The 16300-nt window shown below is 40.8% G+C and overlaps 1 protein-coding gene across 3 annotated transcripts in view; it reads left to right on the forward strand.

The window, feature by feature from the left end:
* The window catches only part of PELI1 (pellino E3 ubiquitin protein ligase 1), a 45032-nt gene that overhangs the window by 9938 nt on the left and 18794 nt on the right, over window positions 1–16300 (forward strand). The window contains exon 2 of one of the 3 annotated variants that reach the window (XM_031047557.2): window positions 2177–2341. The exons of the other annotated variants lie outside the window; for them this stretch is intronic. Within the exon in view, the coding sequence (XP_030903417.1) occupies window positions 2287–2341 (55 nt within the window). The 5' untranslated portion in view covers window positions 2177–2286. The remainder of the gene's footprint in view (window positions 1–2176; window positions 2342–16300) is intronic. 3 annotated transcript variants of the gene reach the window in all.

Consider the following 16300-nt stretch of genomic DNA (forward strand, 5'->3'; position numbering starts at 1 on the left):
GCCCGTTCTGGTTTCTGCAACTTTACCTTCTGCTAGTGTCACTAAAGTCGCTCAGCTCTTCAAAGACATGCATCTAAGTGGGGAAGAGAGGTGTCTCTTGATACAGACACTTAAAATCACAAGGAGTTCTACACCCCATATTAATAGTCACTATTGTAATTGAAGTAAGTGGGAATTTCTAGTTGGTCTTTACTGTAGGCTTAACCATGGCACTCAGTAGTTTTTCTTAGGCCTAGCTCTTATGCCAAAGGATTGAGTGTGGTTTTAAGTCTATCTTTAGTTGTCTTGTCCTCAGCCATATTTTATAGTTCAGACTTTACTCTGTAAGGGTGGTGATCAGTCTTCAGAAGCATCATTTCAGCATTGACAGTCTTCAGATACCATCCCACAGACTTCAGAGACCCCATTTTCTGTCCTCCACCTGCCTCCCTTCCAACTTGGCACACATGTTCTGGAACCATCTGATGGGGTCTTATTCAGTTTCTGCAGTGCTAGAAGTTGCTTTTCCAGTGTGTAACCAAATGACTGATTTAGAACAATTATCGGTAGAAGAGCTTTTGCAAATGTACCCTAAGATGTGTTAATGTATACCCCACGTTTTAATGTAGTAACTAGTTATGGAAGTAACTTGCATTAATGTTAGCAGACAAACTGTGCCTCATTTTTGCATCCCAAAAGTGTTTTGGTCATTTTTATCTCGATAATGTTTCTCATAAGAACTGGTGCTACCTTGTGCTGCAAAAGTGAGTAGACTAATGGTGCTTGCCTTCTTGTCTCACGTTGTTCCAAGTCTTAGACCCCTAAGCATAGCAGAAAGTAATAGAAAATAGTCCTATGGAGAAATGTACAGGAAATTACTAACTTTGATGAAGGCAGAATAATGTTGCATATAATTGAGACAGAATTTGAAATTTTTAGTTTATTGCTGTTACTGTGCTTGTTTTCAAGCTTAGTTTTCAAATATCCTTCATATAAGCTTGGTATTAACTCAGTATGCATGCTAATAAGATTATTGCCGTACTAAGCCGTGTTTTGCTGATGAATGTAGCTTTTGTTACTTATAGGGACAAAGTAAGTTGAATAGAAGAGTGACTATAAAGAAAACAGAATTAGCTCCAAAGTTAAGAATAGGAGTAGCTATGCTCCCTTGTTCTTCAAGATTAAACACAGTTTTTAAGTACTGCTCACTATTAATTAGTCCATGCGTTTAAAAATAAATAATTTTGCTCTTTTTCTGGAAATGAACACAAAGTCTACTTGGGAGAGGTGGTTCCAACTCTCTGTTCCTGGCCTATGTTCAGATGCATGTGTGGAACCAGGTAAATCCAACTGAGGAACAGAGTGGGGTGTGAATCTGTTGATACTATGGTTGTGCAGAAACCTTACATCTAAGTGCAGGGTGGCAGGCAGGACTGCTGCTTTTGCAGTGGTATTTTATGCTGTCTTAAAATTGTTTAACTACAGGATGTGCTCCTGCTCTGTGTGTGTGGTAACAACTAAGTGCAGGCATTCCTGCAGGTTGTGAGAGTAGGTGATAAATAATAGTTGTGTGATTCAGTGCTTCAGGCTCTGCATGCAAAGCTCATGCCTCTGCATTAGTGGCCAGGTTTGTCAATGATCACAAGAATTTGTTTTGGAAGGGAACTCTGGCAATCATCTGGTCCCGCTCCCCCTACTCAAAGTAGTTTGAAGTTAAAGCCAGCTATCTCATCCCTTTGTTTTGCATGGTCTTGCATAGCATACAGCTGGGGTATCTGCTGACAGTACTTGTCTAGCACTTACCTGTAACTGTCCATCTTCTGCAAATGTAAAACTTACCCCGTATAATTCCAGAACATGTTCTTGAGCATGCTGAAACCAACTGGTATCTGAATTCCTTGAATACTTTGAACAACTAAGTACTTGTGTTGCTCTGTGCTGGGATTACTGATTGGACACAAGGACATGCTGTGTGCAATTAACTGTTTGCATTTACTTAAAGTGCATTTATTCCAGTAGGTGCAGAACTAACATTGATAAACCTCTACAAAACCATTCTTTACAGTGGCTGTGAGCAACAGGTATACTTCTCACCACTCCTCTCCCAGCTGACAGTTCTCAATTGCTGATGCTAGCTGCTTGGTGCTAATGTGGATGGGGCTTAACCATATGGTCTCACTCTGACTTTCTCTCGCAGTGTTGAAAAATGTTGTCCTGTCTGCACTAGCAGCTAACTGATCTGAACCCATTGTTGACAGCCACCATCATCAACAGGTCATTTTCCCTCTGCAAGTGTGGCTTTTGATTATGTATCGTAAATCCAAGAGGAAGTGTGGTTACAATCTTGCGGTTCTTGGACACGGTGAGTTTCCCCTCTACACAGTTGCTCTAAAAGAACACATTTTTCTACTTGCACATGAATAGAAAAAATTGTGGAGAAAATTCAGTGCCTCATTCTAGAATTCCTTTGAAATAGACCTTTTATTTACCTCTTCAAGATTTTGATTGAGTTTAGTTGCTAGAAGTACAAGTGTAGAACAATACAAGCTGTTAGTATTGTCTTACTGCTACTGTCTGTAACAGTATTTGTTCTCTAACAATGTCCTTTGTAAAGTGGAGAGAGAATGCTTTATGTTGGTCATTGAACAGCATCTCTGTACAGCAACCACTCCCAGCTGTTATAAAACTACAGATGATTATATTAGAGAGGCCTCCTAAGCTGTACCAAATTGTACTTTCTCATGCCCTAATGTTGGATTTCTACTGAAGGTTGTTTCCCAGTTATTACTGCCTGCTGGGAGCGATGCCTTCTCCCTCTCATCTCCCTGGACTGTGAATACATATAACTCCCACCCCAGATCTGAGTTGTGCAGCACCATCCCCTACTTTCCTCCAGACCTGCCATAGTTTTTCCGCAAGCTGACTTTTCTCACGAACTTCAGAGAAACAAGGAGTTTTCCAACAGGTTCAGGGAGCTGTGTCTTAAGTTTGTCATTAGACCTTTCTCGTGGTAGGCTTAAAATTCTTGCATTGCTTTCCATAACTTTGTCTGTGAATGTATCTGTGCCTTCTTCTTTTTCCTTAGCCCTCTGGTTTGAGGACAGCAGCTGCTTTCTCCTTGCTATTGCTTGTACCAAGGTAGTAATGTGGTGGTGTGAGAGCATCAACTTTTCCTTGCTTGGGCTAGTTTTCATACCAAGTTAATGCTACTGAAATTGAGAATACAACCTCAAGCATAATGGGTGTGATTAATAATGAGAAGTCTTTTGGCATATAACTTTGAAAATGTTTACAGTTTTATTTCACATCTCAGGGGATTGGAGCAAATAGACATGAGATGCTAATCATAATAATGTTTTTCATGATCAAAGGTATCAGTACTTCAATGGCTGCTATTTTTGCTTCAACTGCCAAATTCCTAAAATTGGCTATGAGCAGTCACTATTGGTGGTTAACAGTCCGAAACACTATAGATGTAGAAGACACCACTTCATTATTTATTTCTTGTGAGTTTGCTGTCTTGAATTCGTGCTGCATATTTATTTTAGCTTCTGATCAGCTATGTGTTCCACTGTGCCTCTCAATTTGCTGTCAAGTTTCTATCATCAGTGAATTCTTTATTTCAGAATTCCTTAACTCTGCCAGTGCATTTCAAGGTGAAGCTCAACAGATAGTACAGTGTGGTCTAGAGCTTTAATAATAGTGTAGCTGTTAGAGGTTTGTTTTATCAACTCAAGAGTCTCATCTGTTAGGAAGAAGCTTCTATCTAATGAAAAATGGTGGGTCAGAGAGAACTTGAGTGCTCAAATACTTGTGTTTAAGCCAAAATACTTGCAAAAAACCTCTCACTAAGAGTGTCATTCCTTAAGAGTTGTGGAACACTGTTGAAGCTGATGGTTTGAGAAGCTGGAAGGTAACCTCACATTTGAGTGCTTCATCTCTTCAGACAAACAGTATACAACTTAAATGCTATAACTGACACTGAGAATTGTCTCTGATGCATTGTAATTATCCTGAAGGTCTTAGGCTTATCCAGAAATCAGAGTGTGAATTAAATTACATGTCCAGCCCAGATCTGCTCTAGTACAGGCTTGCTTAGGTAGGCTGATAGTGATCTCGCTTACGCTGGTTAATTCATTTGCCTTCAAAGCAGTTGAATCCTTAATTGCACCTGCATAATTAGGCTCAGGTATCAGGTTTGGTGAGGTGACCTGGTAGGTGAACAAAACCAGAAGCTGGACTTTATAGTTTCTTTTCCTTGCTGAGTAGGTTTTTACTTTGATTTTTGCCCAGTATGCCTAGAAACGAAGTCCTGCTGCTCTATAGAAATGATCATCTGTTCAACAGATGAGCTATGAACCTCAGTTTTATTTTTGTGAAACATTGTGAACTCTTAATATAATAATAACAAGAGAGGGAGAACTCGGTCTGTTGCTACACTACTGTGCCAGGAAATAATCCTTCCTCCCTGACCAGTTCTTTGGCTGTTCAGGCATGGTATGATGTAGTTTTATTTTTTTAACAATGACTTTATTTAGATTTTCCTTCTAACTAATGGCTTTGGCATGCTTTAAAAAGACAGTTAAAGAGGATCTTGTTGCAGTGTTCCAGTCTTGGCTAAACTTACAGGCTGCGAGGAGTATTTTTATTTGTATTTTTATTTTAAAAGATTAATTAAGAGATTCTTCATTTGTTCCATAGTAAAAACCATCTTTGTAGCACGTTGAGTTTGCAAGCAGTTATCTGGAAGGCTGACATTTTGTCAAAGGATGCAGTTGTCTGTATGCTGGAGCTGGTTTACATTACTCTCTGCATATCTTGTCAGAAAGAGATTCCATGTTGCTTCTGATTAACAAGAAAGCTTTTCTTGTGAGCTTTGATTTTAGTTGGCTGCCACCTCACTGGGAGTTGTTATTTGTAATATTTCAATGCCCTTTGTGTTAGGTCTTCTGCTGTCTTTGCTTAACTTCTGCATTGGGGACCTTTATTTTTGCAGGTAAAGACGGGTCTTGCTGTTTCAGTGTGTGCAGCTATAGTGGTATTGTTTTGGGGGTGGGGATTGCAGCCTTCCTTTTTCTTTTTTGTCAGAATTTTACATTTTAAGTAGACTTCCATACCAGAAATTACGGAATAAGCACCATGCTATAACTTTGGGAAACACTGATATTTAAATCTGTTCATAAAGAATGGGTAACATGAGGATGTTAGGATGGAAATCACATTTTCTGAGATTGTATTAACCTTTTTATTTCACTGAATGTGGGTGGGTGACCTGAAAAGACAGGTCTGAATATAAAAAGAAGCTCAGGAATTCCTGAACACTTCAATATTAAGCTCAGTCGTGTTCTTAAAACGACCTGCAACAAGTAATACTGCTTACTCCCACAGCTGGACTTTTGCAAACCCCAGTGCAGCAAATATGAGCATGCTTAGCTTTAATACCAGAAACAGTAAGAAATGACTCTTTCATTGCAAAACTGGGAACATGCAGTTATTCCCAGAAGTGGTCCTTTGCTCCACAGGTGCTGAGCAATAACTCACGGCTCTTGTTGGGTGAGTTTCAGGACTGCAGCTTTGTGTCAACATTTGTGCTCTTGTATTTTGGCTGTGATGCTTGTATCCTTCTCAAGTAATTTAAAAAAAATACTTATTTCTAATATGAGGTAGTTACTGTAACTTCATTACATTTTTAAATATAATTAAAAATATATAGCTGTGCATCTAATGTTACAAGTTCTTCCCCACCATGTTATTAAACTGTACTTTCAAATTAAACAGCTTAAGTCACAGATTGGTTTTAAAGTGTGGAAGACAGGGGTTTTCTTATTTGCTTAATTTTCTGTCTTTTCTCTGCATTAAAATGCAGTGCCCCCTTTTTAATAAGTAAAAAAGCCTCAGCTTGAATGTAGTTACAAAAAAGAAAATGCCAAGAAAATTACTGGAGCTGATACACTCCTTGTGTTGTTTGTTAATGTTCCATAGAATTGAAAGCATTTCAGAGCAGTTTGATGCTGCTGACCTCACATGTTTTTGTCCTAGCAATCCTGTTTACAGACAAGGGATAAGTATTATAAAAGAGAGACTAGAGGAGGGTGAGCTTGTGACAGTGCTGTGTTTATTTATGTAGTTCAGAGTTTATTTTGGGGACATGTAATTCACACACTTCCATCAGAGAAATGCTGAAAGTACAGAACGGCTTCAGAGTTTTGAAGTGTTTAAGTACAACAGTGACTGCAAAGCCAGAGAAAGTCTTTCTTTCATGTTTAGATAATATATATTACTTCTACAGCTGGTGTTGAAGTTGTTGAAGGGAGACTGAGCATGCTTGGAAAACTTGTTTTCGAAATTCCAAAGGTCTGCCATTAAGTTGCATGGAGGCAATACATGCTGCTGAAGGCAGCATCTTGCCTATTAGTTGTCTCAGCAGATCAGCTTGATGAACTCAGCCTTTGTTTCACTCCTCTGACACTTCATAAACTCATTCTGGTTGTTCAGTGTCAGTTTGCCATACTAGTAGTTCTTTAGTTTATTTAGCATGTCTGTTGTATTGTTAATTACTTGTATGGGCTTCCTTAAGTGTGTTTTTGTACTTTGGATTTGCATTGGTTCAGGAGCTTGAATGTGGTCGGGCATCTCTGCTGAGTCTGGGTAGTAACCTCTTAACATGTGCCAGCTGGTTGCCTATGACTCTTTCTGCCCTTTGCAGTTGTGTGCTGCTTTTCTGCCCCACAAACGGGTGATGCGAATCATCCTTAAGCAGGACATTAACTAATGACAAGCAGCAAACTGAATGTGAGCAGGATGTGTACAAACCTTCCTGAATGCGTGTGGAACGAGGCACCACTGTGCTTAGGATGAGCAGCTGTTAGTAATTGAGTAAAATGTTCATAAACAATGTCAGTCCTGAGAGGGCTGCTCTACCCCTAAGCATTGCAAAGACTACTTCTGAAGAGCCAGATTTCTTGGAATGAATCAGTCTGCACTGAACAGCTGACTAAAAAAGGGCAAGTGAAACAGCTCCTCCATCTTTAATTATTACTTTGCTATACTAGAAAAACAGGACTTAAGGTGTCTCTGGTACCCAGAGGTGGACCTGAAGATACCCAAACAGTAGTCTATTGGTAGGATGTTAGGAGTGCACACCATGGGTTAAAGTGGAAGCTTCTCAACCTCTTTATCAGGATTCAGAAGGATAGAAGTCTGTATTATATTAACCAGTCACTTTGGTTAATAAATAAGTGCATGCTGTAGATCATGTGAAATTGATTTCGAAACTGTGTAAAGTACTACTGTGTTCTGAATAGTCTGGCGCTATTTAAAAATTGCTTAGTCTTGGTGCTGTCAGAACTGTAACTATATGCTCTTTTCAGTATATTTCCCCAAAAGTGTTTCCTATTTCCTGAATGGAAAAAGTTTTCTTTGAGAGAAAATGAACAGTTCTTTACTGCTTAAAGCCTGCTCCTCAATGCATACAGGTACGAAGTGCAAAGCCAGTGTAATTGCTAGAAGTGAGTTTGCAAGTGTTAAAGATAATTTTGCATTTATCTTTGCGTCCAGAGAAATGCCTGAAATGGGAAAGAAATGTAGATTTGTCTTGTGCATGTGCCAATACAAATGTAGCCCAATCTGTGAATGCTGAACTACACTTGGTTTGAGGCTTCTGCAGGTAACTTTGAAATACGAGCTGTACCTCCAGGGAACCAGTTGAGCCAAGATGCAGCTTTAAGCATGTAGGATTTTTAGAAGAAATTATTGAGCTGTTTTGCTTGAGAATATCATGTGGGAAAGAAGTTCAGCATGCATTGGATGAGGAGAAATATATTGAAGTCATGTCCTCAAACCTCAGTTTTAGGAATGTTATGAATTTCTAGGCCAAATCTTGAAGGTTTGTATTCACACATTCTTTGGAGTTTGGATCAAGGAAGAACATAATTATTTTTGTCTTCAGGAGCACTTTCCTCACTAGTAGAATTACTAAGAGCCAAATAACTGTCTTGCTAATGTAATTCCATTAAGGGTCAGTAATGTGGCTTATCATTAAAAATGCAAGGGCAGTCCATGAAACTTGACAGCTGAACATTATAACGCTGCCTAGCACTGAGTGCACGCTTTGAAAGCATTCTGCCACAGTGCCTGTCGGGATCCCTGTACTCCACCAATGTAACATTAATTCTGTCTTCATATGCTAGATTTTCATCTGGTTTTGTGTTCCTCGGTGGCATACTCCGAGAGGACAGAAAGCCATACAGATTGTGGAGAGCATGGCTGGTTTTCAACACAAACCTGCCCCTGTCTTGGTACAAAAATACCTTTTGGTTGTTTCAGAAACATATCTTACATGACACACACACACTTGAAAATATTTTTCCATTGGAGTTCTTCTGGGTGTAACTGAAGACCAGACTAACTTGGAGTTGCCATATTCAGCTAGGTACTTTCTGTTCTTTCAAGGTATATTTTTCTGTAGCAAATTGAAAACTGGGAACTGGTGAAACCTTGAAAGCTTCCAACTGTAAGTCAAATGTTAAATGTAATGATTTCCTTAGCCCTTAATTAAAACTGGACCACATGGTCAGTCCAAAGTCTTTTGGGTCCCTGTATAAGTAGTATAGCTCCATCTCCATGGTTGAGGTATTCTGTCCTTGGCTTTTTGTGTGAGAATGTATCTGGCACAATAATGCCAAATGTCACGTGTGGCAAAGCCAAGAGAAACTAGCAGCTCCCTCCTGTACCTGTAAACAAGAAACTGCATTCTTGTCTCAAGCAAGGAGAGTAAAATTTAGGGAAGTCATCCCTAGCCCTGAGTTTGTACTACTCTTTATAGAATCATAGAATAATTTGTGTTGGAAGGAACCTTCAAAGGGCACTTAGTTCCAACCCCCATGCAATGAGCAGGACATCTTCAACTAGATCATCTTTGGGAATGACCTTTATGTTGCAGGGTGTTAGTGTCTACACAGAGGTAAATAAACTGCCCGTTTATTTTTATAAGCAGCAAACCTCTTATCCAAATTGGATTACAGTGTGGGAAGTAAGGTATCGCTCCTCTCTAGGTATGCTAAATCATGTATTGCCCATGGGATTATAAGGAAAAGATATAATTGAATACCATGGGATTTTCTTTCTCTGAGCAGTAACTGGGAATAGTTAAGTGATCTAACATGAAGAGGTGGGGGAGATAGTTGAACTTGTCCTGCTTGAATTGCTGGCTGAAGGAGACAATGAACATGGAAGGTTTAAGTGTGCAAAAAATGCTAGGCTTCTGTTTATGTATAAATACAAGTTGTATTAGCATGAAAGCTGGTTCACCTTACTCATTAAGAGACAGTTTTTAATGTATCTGGAGGTATTTCAGTGTACCTCTGTTAGAAACTTGCTGCTTATGCAAAGTAATCAGTTCTTGTTCTCTTGGGTGTTACCTAAAGTAACCTTTGTTCTGTACCAGAGCTTATACAACGCTGTTTAAAATATTCCCAAAAAGACATGCTTGCATGTCAGAAATATTTGTTATTAATATACAGTAACTTATGTACAGAGCTGCAATATATACTATCAGGCCACTATAAAAACCTGACACTTGGCTTGCAGAAAGCCAGCAGACCTCTGACAGGTAACCCACAGTATGTAGGTCATGTGCTTTTATATGTAAATGCTGGAGGTGATATATTTAGAAAGGGACAGGTTTTGTACCTTATATGAAGACTATCCAAAGTTTGAAGTGAGGAGGAACATAGTAAGATAGTGCATTTATTAGCAGTGAGTTAGAAGATATTCAGGTATGAACTATAGAACTGAAACATTTACATGCAGAGCTGAAGAGAGCAGTGTAGAGGCTATCTAGTGCTTTATTTATTGGAACTGCAAACGAGCTACAGTCGAAATGGTGAGTGTCAAGAGTGTAGTAACAGTGTGGTGCAGAATTTAGGATAAAGCAGAGGGAAACTATTGGATAAACTTTGCTTTTGTGCTTCATGACTTCTCTGAGTGAGAAGGTACTTGCCTTATTTTAAGATAGCCATTTGTGTGATGTGGGAGTTGAATTGAAACTGTACTGAATAGTATTAAAACTGTCTCTCTTAAGGTATTTTTTTTCCCTAGAATGTGATGGTGTGGAGGACAGGAGCCTACCACTTACAGTTGAATTACTATAACTGAATAGGTTTCTGCCCTTTTTTTGCTTGTCTATATGTAATGCTTCCATCACTGAAAGTGAAGCAGAGATGTGTTACTACTTCTAGAGACTGTTTTAACTTTGAAGAAGTCCATGGCCAAACGACCTAGCTTTGTGGGAACGAGAACTTTCAGGTAATGCAGGTTCAGCTAGTTCTGCCAGAAGGTACCTTAAAAGTTTTGCAAGCAGGAAAGCTACATCTTGGAAATTAATTCAAATTGGGCCTCCCTTTATTTAGGGGAAACCATAGTACCTGAAGCTCAATGAGCTGGGAGTTGTGCTGCTCAAATAACACAGAAATACAGCTAAACAGTCCTGTGAGGAAGTGCTTGTGCGTAGCCTAGGTTAATTGAACTTGCAGATACGGTATTTGGCATGCAGAGTTTTCAAGATCCAAAAATGTTCCTGGAGAACTTAAAAATAAGAAATAAACCCTTTCACAATAGCTGTTTCCAGGTACCAGGGAAACTCAAGTTTACTGTCTTGGAAAGAAGCCTGGTGCAACTACATCTGTGTGTTTCTGACTGAGCAGATGGCTTCCATCAGCTTGACCTTTTGGGAAATGAGTGTGTTTTCTTCAGAATGATGCCTTACCTATCAACCTTTCAGTCTTGGATTTTGCTGAATCCAGCATGTCTGATGCTTCAGGCTGTTCTTGAGAAGCCAGGCGAAGGACCATCTGTCCTGCTCTTGCCTGGGATAGAGTTAATTTTCTTCCTACTAGCTGGTACAGTGCTGTGGTTTTTTTGAAGGTAGCCTTTATTTAATGTTGATAACACACTTGTATTTTAGATATTCAGTAGCACTTACCCTGATCATGCACTTTTCAGTCTCTCATGCTCTGCCAGTTACAGGGGCACAAGAAGCCAGGAGGGAACAGAGACAGGACACCTGACGCAAACTATCCAAAGGGTATTCCATGCCACAGCACATCATGCCCACTATATAAACTGCAGGAAGTTGGCTGGGACACACTGATTGCTGCTCGGGGATGGGCACTGATCAGTGGGTGCATCACTTGTCTCTTTTGGGTTTTATTTCTTTTTCCATTGTCTCCCTTTTCATAACAAATGCTATTATATTAGTATTATGTCTTTATTTCAGCTATTGTTCTTATCTCAACCCATGGGTTTTATCTTTTTTTTGTTCTCCTTCCCATCCCACCAGGGGAAGAGAATTACGTGAGCAGCTGTGTGGTACTTAGTTGCTAGCTGGGGTTAAACCATGACACCATCTTAAGAGCAGCTTAGTTCCCAAATGTCTTGGGCAAGGATTGCTGTGAATAGAGTTCTGTAGTGCCAGTGCTGAGCTGCTTACTGGGACACATCTCTCTTGTGAAGCTGTTGTAAAGCATAGGGTATGCTTTGGGTCTCACTCTTCAAGTTTTAATCAGCCCAAACAATCTTTGGTGTGGCTACAGCAAGCTCTTTGCAGTCATTTTTGCCAATTGTTTTATTTTAAGTGAATGTTGAATCAGTCACAGGGAGGCTGTGAAAAACATGAAGCTCCCGACCGGTCTGCAGAACTGCTTGTCATCTACAGTTGTCCAGCATTCAGTATCCCTTTCCTATTTCATTAGGAAATTAGCATCTTGAGAGGCTGTTTCGTACGTAAAGCTCCCAGTCTCTTGCAATTACAGCTTGGTATCTGGGAAGCCAATTCCTGTTTTGAGCATAGGTTGGACTAAATGACCTCTTGAATTACCCTGTGATTCTGTGAAGTTCCTTATGAGGAAAGGGGTTGACTCAATCTCTTGGAAACACACAAGCACATAAGAGTTGGTAGTCCTGTTGTCCTGTAAGTATTTCTATATTCCTGCTTGAGATTCCTTTAGCTCATGTAAGGTTAACTATGAAGTATGTTCTCAGTCCAGGGATCAGGAATTTTGCATGCACTCTTCTTGATGGGGTCTGTTCCCTAGGAAGTTGAAGACACTTAGCTGGTACAGTGCTATAATCCACATGTGCCTACTAAAGCAGAGATCAAACTGAAGACAGAGGGCCAGTTGTTTGTTTTTTTTTCCAGTCTGCAGGATGGGGTATGCATTGATGTTAACATGCTGTCCGTGAGTAGAAGAAAGGCTTCCCTGTTGAACCCAAGATGCAAGCACACAGAGATCCAAGGGTGGAATAGAGCTCTGTAAGAAATGTTCATTAGGTTTGTCTAATAGCAGAGTATGACTTGTCATGGGAAATGCCTCTGCAGTGTGATGATTTGTTGCCTCTGTAACTAGGCTACTGCAGCTTCAGAGACAAATTGCTCCACAGTTGCCTAAGGATCACCATGGCTGTTGGATGACAGACATCTTAGAGTTGGCAAATCCCTCTGAAGGAGAATTTGCTGTGCCTTACGAACACGAGGTTCTACTTGGGTCTTTTACTCAGCTGCCCTGCAAAGCTAGTAAGCCTCTCCCACCCCTTCCAGAAGTGGTCTGTTTGGAAGAGCTCATAAAGTAGCATTTACCCTTCACGTTACAGAAACTTGAGATGCAGAAAAACGTTCTTCTCTGAAAGCTGTTAGCAAACAAAGGTCCATTGTTACAGCTCGGCCCTTACAAGAGTTTTCTTACTTCTTGCCACAAGGCACCACACAGTAGTGCAGGGGATTAGGTCATTTCCTTCCCTCCTCCTCTTCCTGCAGATTATTTGATTAACATTTCTATTGTATACTCTAAATAACATGTTCCTGGCTTCAGGCTGCTTTCCCCCCACCCCTCAATCTCTTTAAAACACTGTAGTATGACTTTATTAACTGTGTAACACGGGAGCTCCTTGAACAGACATCACATGTGACATAACACAGTGAAAGATTAATGTGGCTGGCAAGTCAGTAATCTTCCTTCTTCTCCCCCTTAGCACCTGGATTAGACTTCAGGAAACCCCCTAATATGTTAATGCTTTCAACTCATGAAATATTTGTCTTTTTTGACTTTCATTGGCTTTGATCAGAATTCAGCCATTGATTGAGTGGGAAACAGTGAACGTGGTGTATAGTGCATGCTCAGCCTTCAGTATCAAGTGTACAAATATGCTTGCCCCTTGGGACTGTTACAGATCTTCGTCTTCCACTTTTTCACTCTCTCTCCCCAGTGTTCCCTTCACTCCGCACTCCTCAGCACCCTTTTGTGCAGCTATTTCAAGCGCTTCTGTGTGTGGTTTTTATTGTGCTCCCTGCCCATTTTGGTAAATAAAGTTATCAACAGACATGTTTAAAATGTCCATCTCAAATTCAGCAGTAATATACTGATGAGGTTGCCCCTAGGATGAGGAGCTTGTCATTCAGCCTTCTCAGCTGCCTGCATGCTAGAGGACATAGCATTGCCCTTTGCCCGTATCTGCAAAGCTGTTTTTTTAATTGATATAGCTAGAAATGCATTCCTTTTCAAAGCCCGTTTTGAATGTCATGTGAAATCACGTAATTATATCAAACTGTACAGCATCTGCTGTGAGTCAGATAGAAGAACATGACGATACAGCCCTTTATTTCTCTAACAACTCCAAGGAAAGAACCTCCCCTGCAGTTAAGCATCACTTCGAGAAATTAGCAGCGATATCTTGAGCTACAGATTTCATTGTTTTAGTCTGGCATGGTTGGCAGCATCTCTGCTCCAGGAAAAATCAGATATCTTGCCTAGTGACAGCATGCTTGAGGCTTTTACTTCTAGTCCTCAAGGCAGAGCATGGCTCTTGTTTGGAGTGGAAATCGTTGTCCCTCTCTTTCACTGTGAGGAAGGTTTAGTGCTGACACAAGAACAGATGAGTAGAACATGGCTGTGAGTAAACACATGCAGAGAACCAAAATGGTTCAAACTCTGCAGGGTTTAGAGGCACTGTGGCTAGGGGCAAAATAAACCCTCATAAAACCTGCTTTAGGATGGGGTATGATTAGTTGTGACAAGGCCATTATGTGGTATATTTGTCTGATAGCAGAAGGCTGTGCTCCAGAGTACTGTGGGTCATGAACATGAGGGCAGGTGGGGTGCAGAGATAAGGACTGTTATCTGCATGAGGCTGGGTTGGGCAGTAGAAGCCATGCCCACCTGCAGTTGCTTACTCTGCAGCTTCTGGCACAGGTTTCCCAGAGCAGCTGTGGCTGCCCCATCCCTGGCAGTGCTCAAGGCCAGATTGGACAGGGCTTGGAGCAACCTGGTCTGGTGGAAGGTGTCCCTGCCTGCGTCAGGGCATTGGATGTAGGTGACCTTTAAGGTCACCAAATCTAACCATTCTACGATTCTTACGTGGCTGCAGCATAAAGTAATCTGCAAGTTTATCAACCTGGACTCTGAGCAGTGACACCTGTAACATGAGAAAATAAAGGAGCTCTAGCAGCAAATTGGTGTCAAGTTCTGCTTTTCAGAATGAACACTTCTGAAAGTACAGTACAACTCAAGTGTTACAGCTTGTGTGAGAAAAATAATGCAACCTAGAAGTGGTCATGCCAGTGTAACTTATCGCTACAGCTAAATACCTGAATACAGAGCACCTTTTGTACTCTCATTGCCCTATCTGTGTGTTAAGTGATACTAATACAGTCCTGATGTGTGTGGAGCTTTTTTTGTTTGAAAAGCAAACCACATAACCAAACCCTTATCCCTGATTAAGCAGTATTAAAGCTGCCAGCATTGTATAGGCCAGGACAGAGTATAAAATACTTGAAGGTGATGGGGCAGGTGGAGTGGGGTGACTCTTCCACGCCTGTAAAAAGTGCCATTTTAAGGTTCTGCAAGTTACAAGTGGAAAAGTTAGATTGATCAATATGCTGGTAGTGTGAGGCTGCTGATTTGTGGCAGGGAGGAGGGCTCAACTTTAATCTCAGAATGTGGCTTTATGAGTCTTTGGCTTTATGGATGAGATGGATTCAGAAGGTTCCCATCCCTCTCACATGCATTGCTATAGTGGGTCTACAGAATAAACCCACAAACAAATAAGCAACATGATTTAAAATAGTTGGGGTTTGTGTGTTGTTCTGGTTTTTCCCTAAGCCCTTTATCAGTTTAGTAATCTGATAGCTGTGATAATGAGCACATCTCCATATGAAGTAGCCAGAAGAAGAGTAGGAAAAAGAGAGCCCCTGTACATCAGTGTTTCTCCAAGCAGTTCTCAACGTTCAGCAGCTATAGCTCAGTCATGTCTGTGGAACAAAGTGATTTCTTTATGCTTAGTAATCTATGACAGGAGCAGGGGGAAAAGAGTCTTTGAGCCTATGTATAGTTTTATTATCCAGAATATCCATTGCAAGGTGTTCTGCAGTTTTTCAGGTAGGTGACAAGATCCTGAATGAGGACATCTTTATTGTATTACTTAGGGGAAGTTTGATACGGAGTACAGGTTGAGGAGAGATGAAAACGTGTACAGTGTCCGTGCTCTCAGCAGTGAAGCTGACTTACGTGGAGTCGCGGCTTACGCTGTGTTATGGCATTATGAACAAAAACCTTGTTCCACAGTGCTTAGCTTTGAGTGCTGCCAGCTGATGTGGCTGCCCCTTCCTGCCTTTGGTTCTGCTGGTACTACTGCATGGCTATGCTGTGAGCTGAACTGGAAAACGCATCGTGCTGGAAAACAACCAAGCAGGTAAACCAGTCTTTAAAAGCATGGACAAATTAGGGACACCAGTCCATAAAGCTGTGCTTCAGTAATGGAGGTGGCAAGCCAAGGAAAGAGAAGCAGGAGCAGTAGTTGCCTATAGAACTTGGAAATGCTAGTTGTCAACCTGTGTATACATTGCTCGATCCAGAATAACCATGCAAACCTTCTTGGACCACTACAAGTGTGATGTAATGGTTGATGTAAAGGTTAAGCTGCTGCGCTGTATCATGCTTGCATGATCAGTTCTAAAAGGCAGTAACTTAGAAGCTGTGGCAACTTGATCACTTTTCTATGTCTCAGACATTTAAATTATCCCACCCACTGGTCTGATGCAGTGATTTTTTGATGTTAGTGGAGTAAGAAATGAGCTCAGAACCTGGTCTGGCACATACAGATTTGCCTCTCCAAATGTGCATCCTACAGGAATGAGCTGTAGCAGGATCGTTGGCTATGGGAGTCCAGTATGCAGAGGTGGTGTCTGCAGGTGTATCATGTGCCCAGTTCTGTGGTGTTAGTGCAAACAGGGATAGAAATGCCTGGAGAATTTGTGCTGGTTTTATTCTCA

The sequence above is a fragment of the Melopsittacus undulatus genome, chromosome 3 (genome assembly GCF_012275295.1).
Source record: "Melopsittacus undulatus isolate bMelUnd1 chromosome 3, bMelUnd1.mat.Z, whole genome shotgun sequence".
Taxonomy (NCBI): Eukaryota; Metazoa; Chordata; class Aves; order Psittaciformes; family Psittaculidae; genus Melopsittacus; species Melopsittacus undulatus.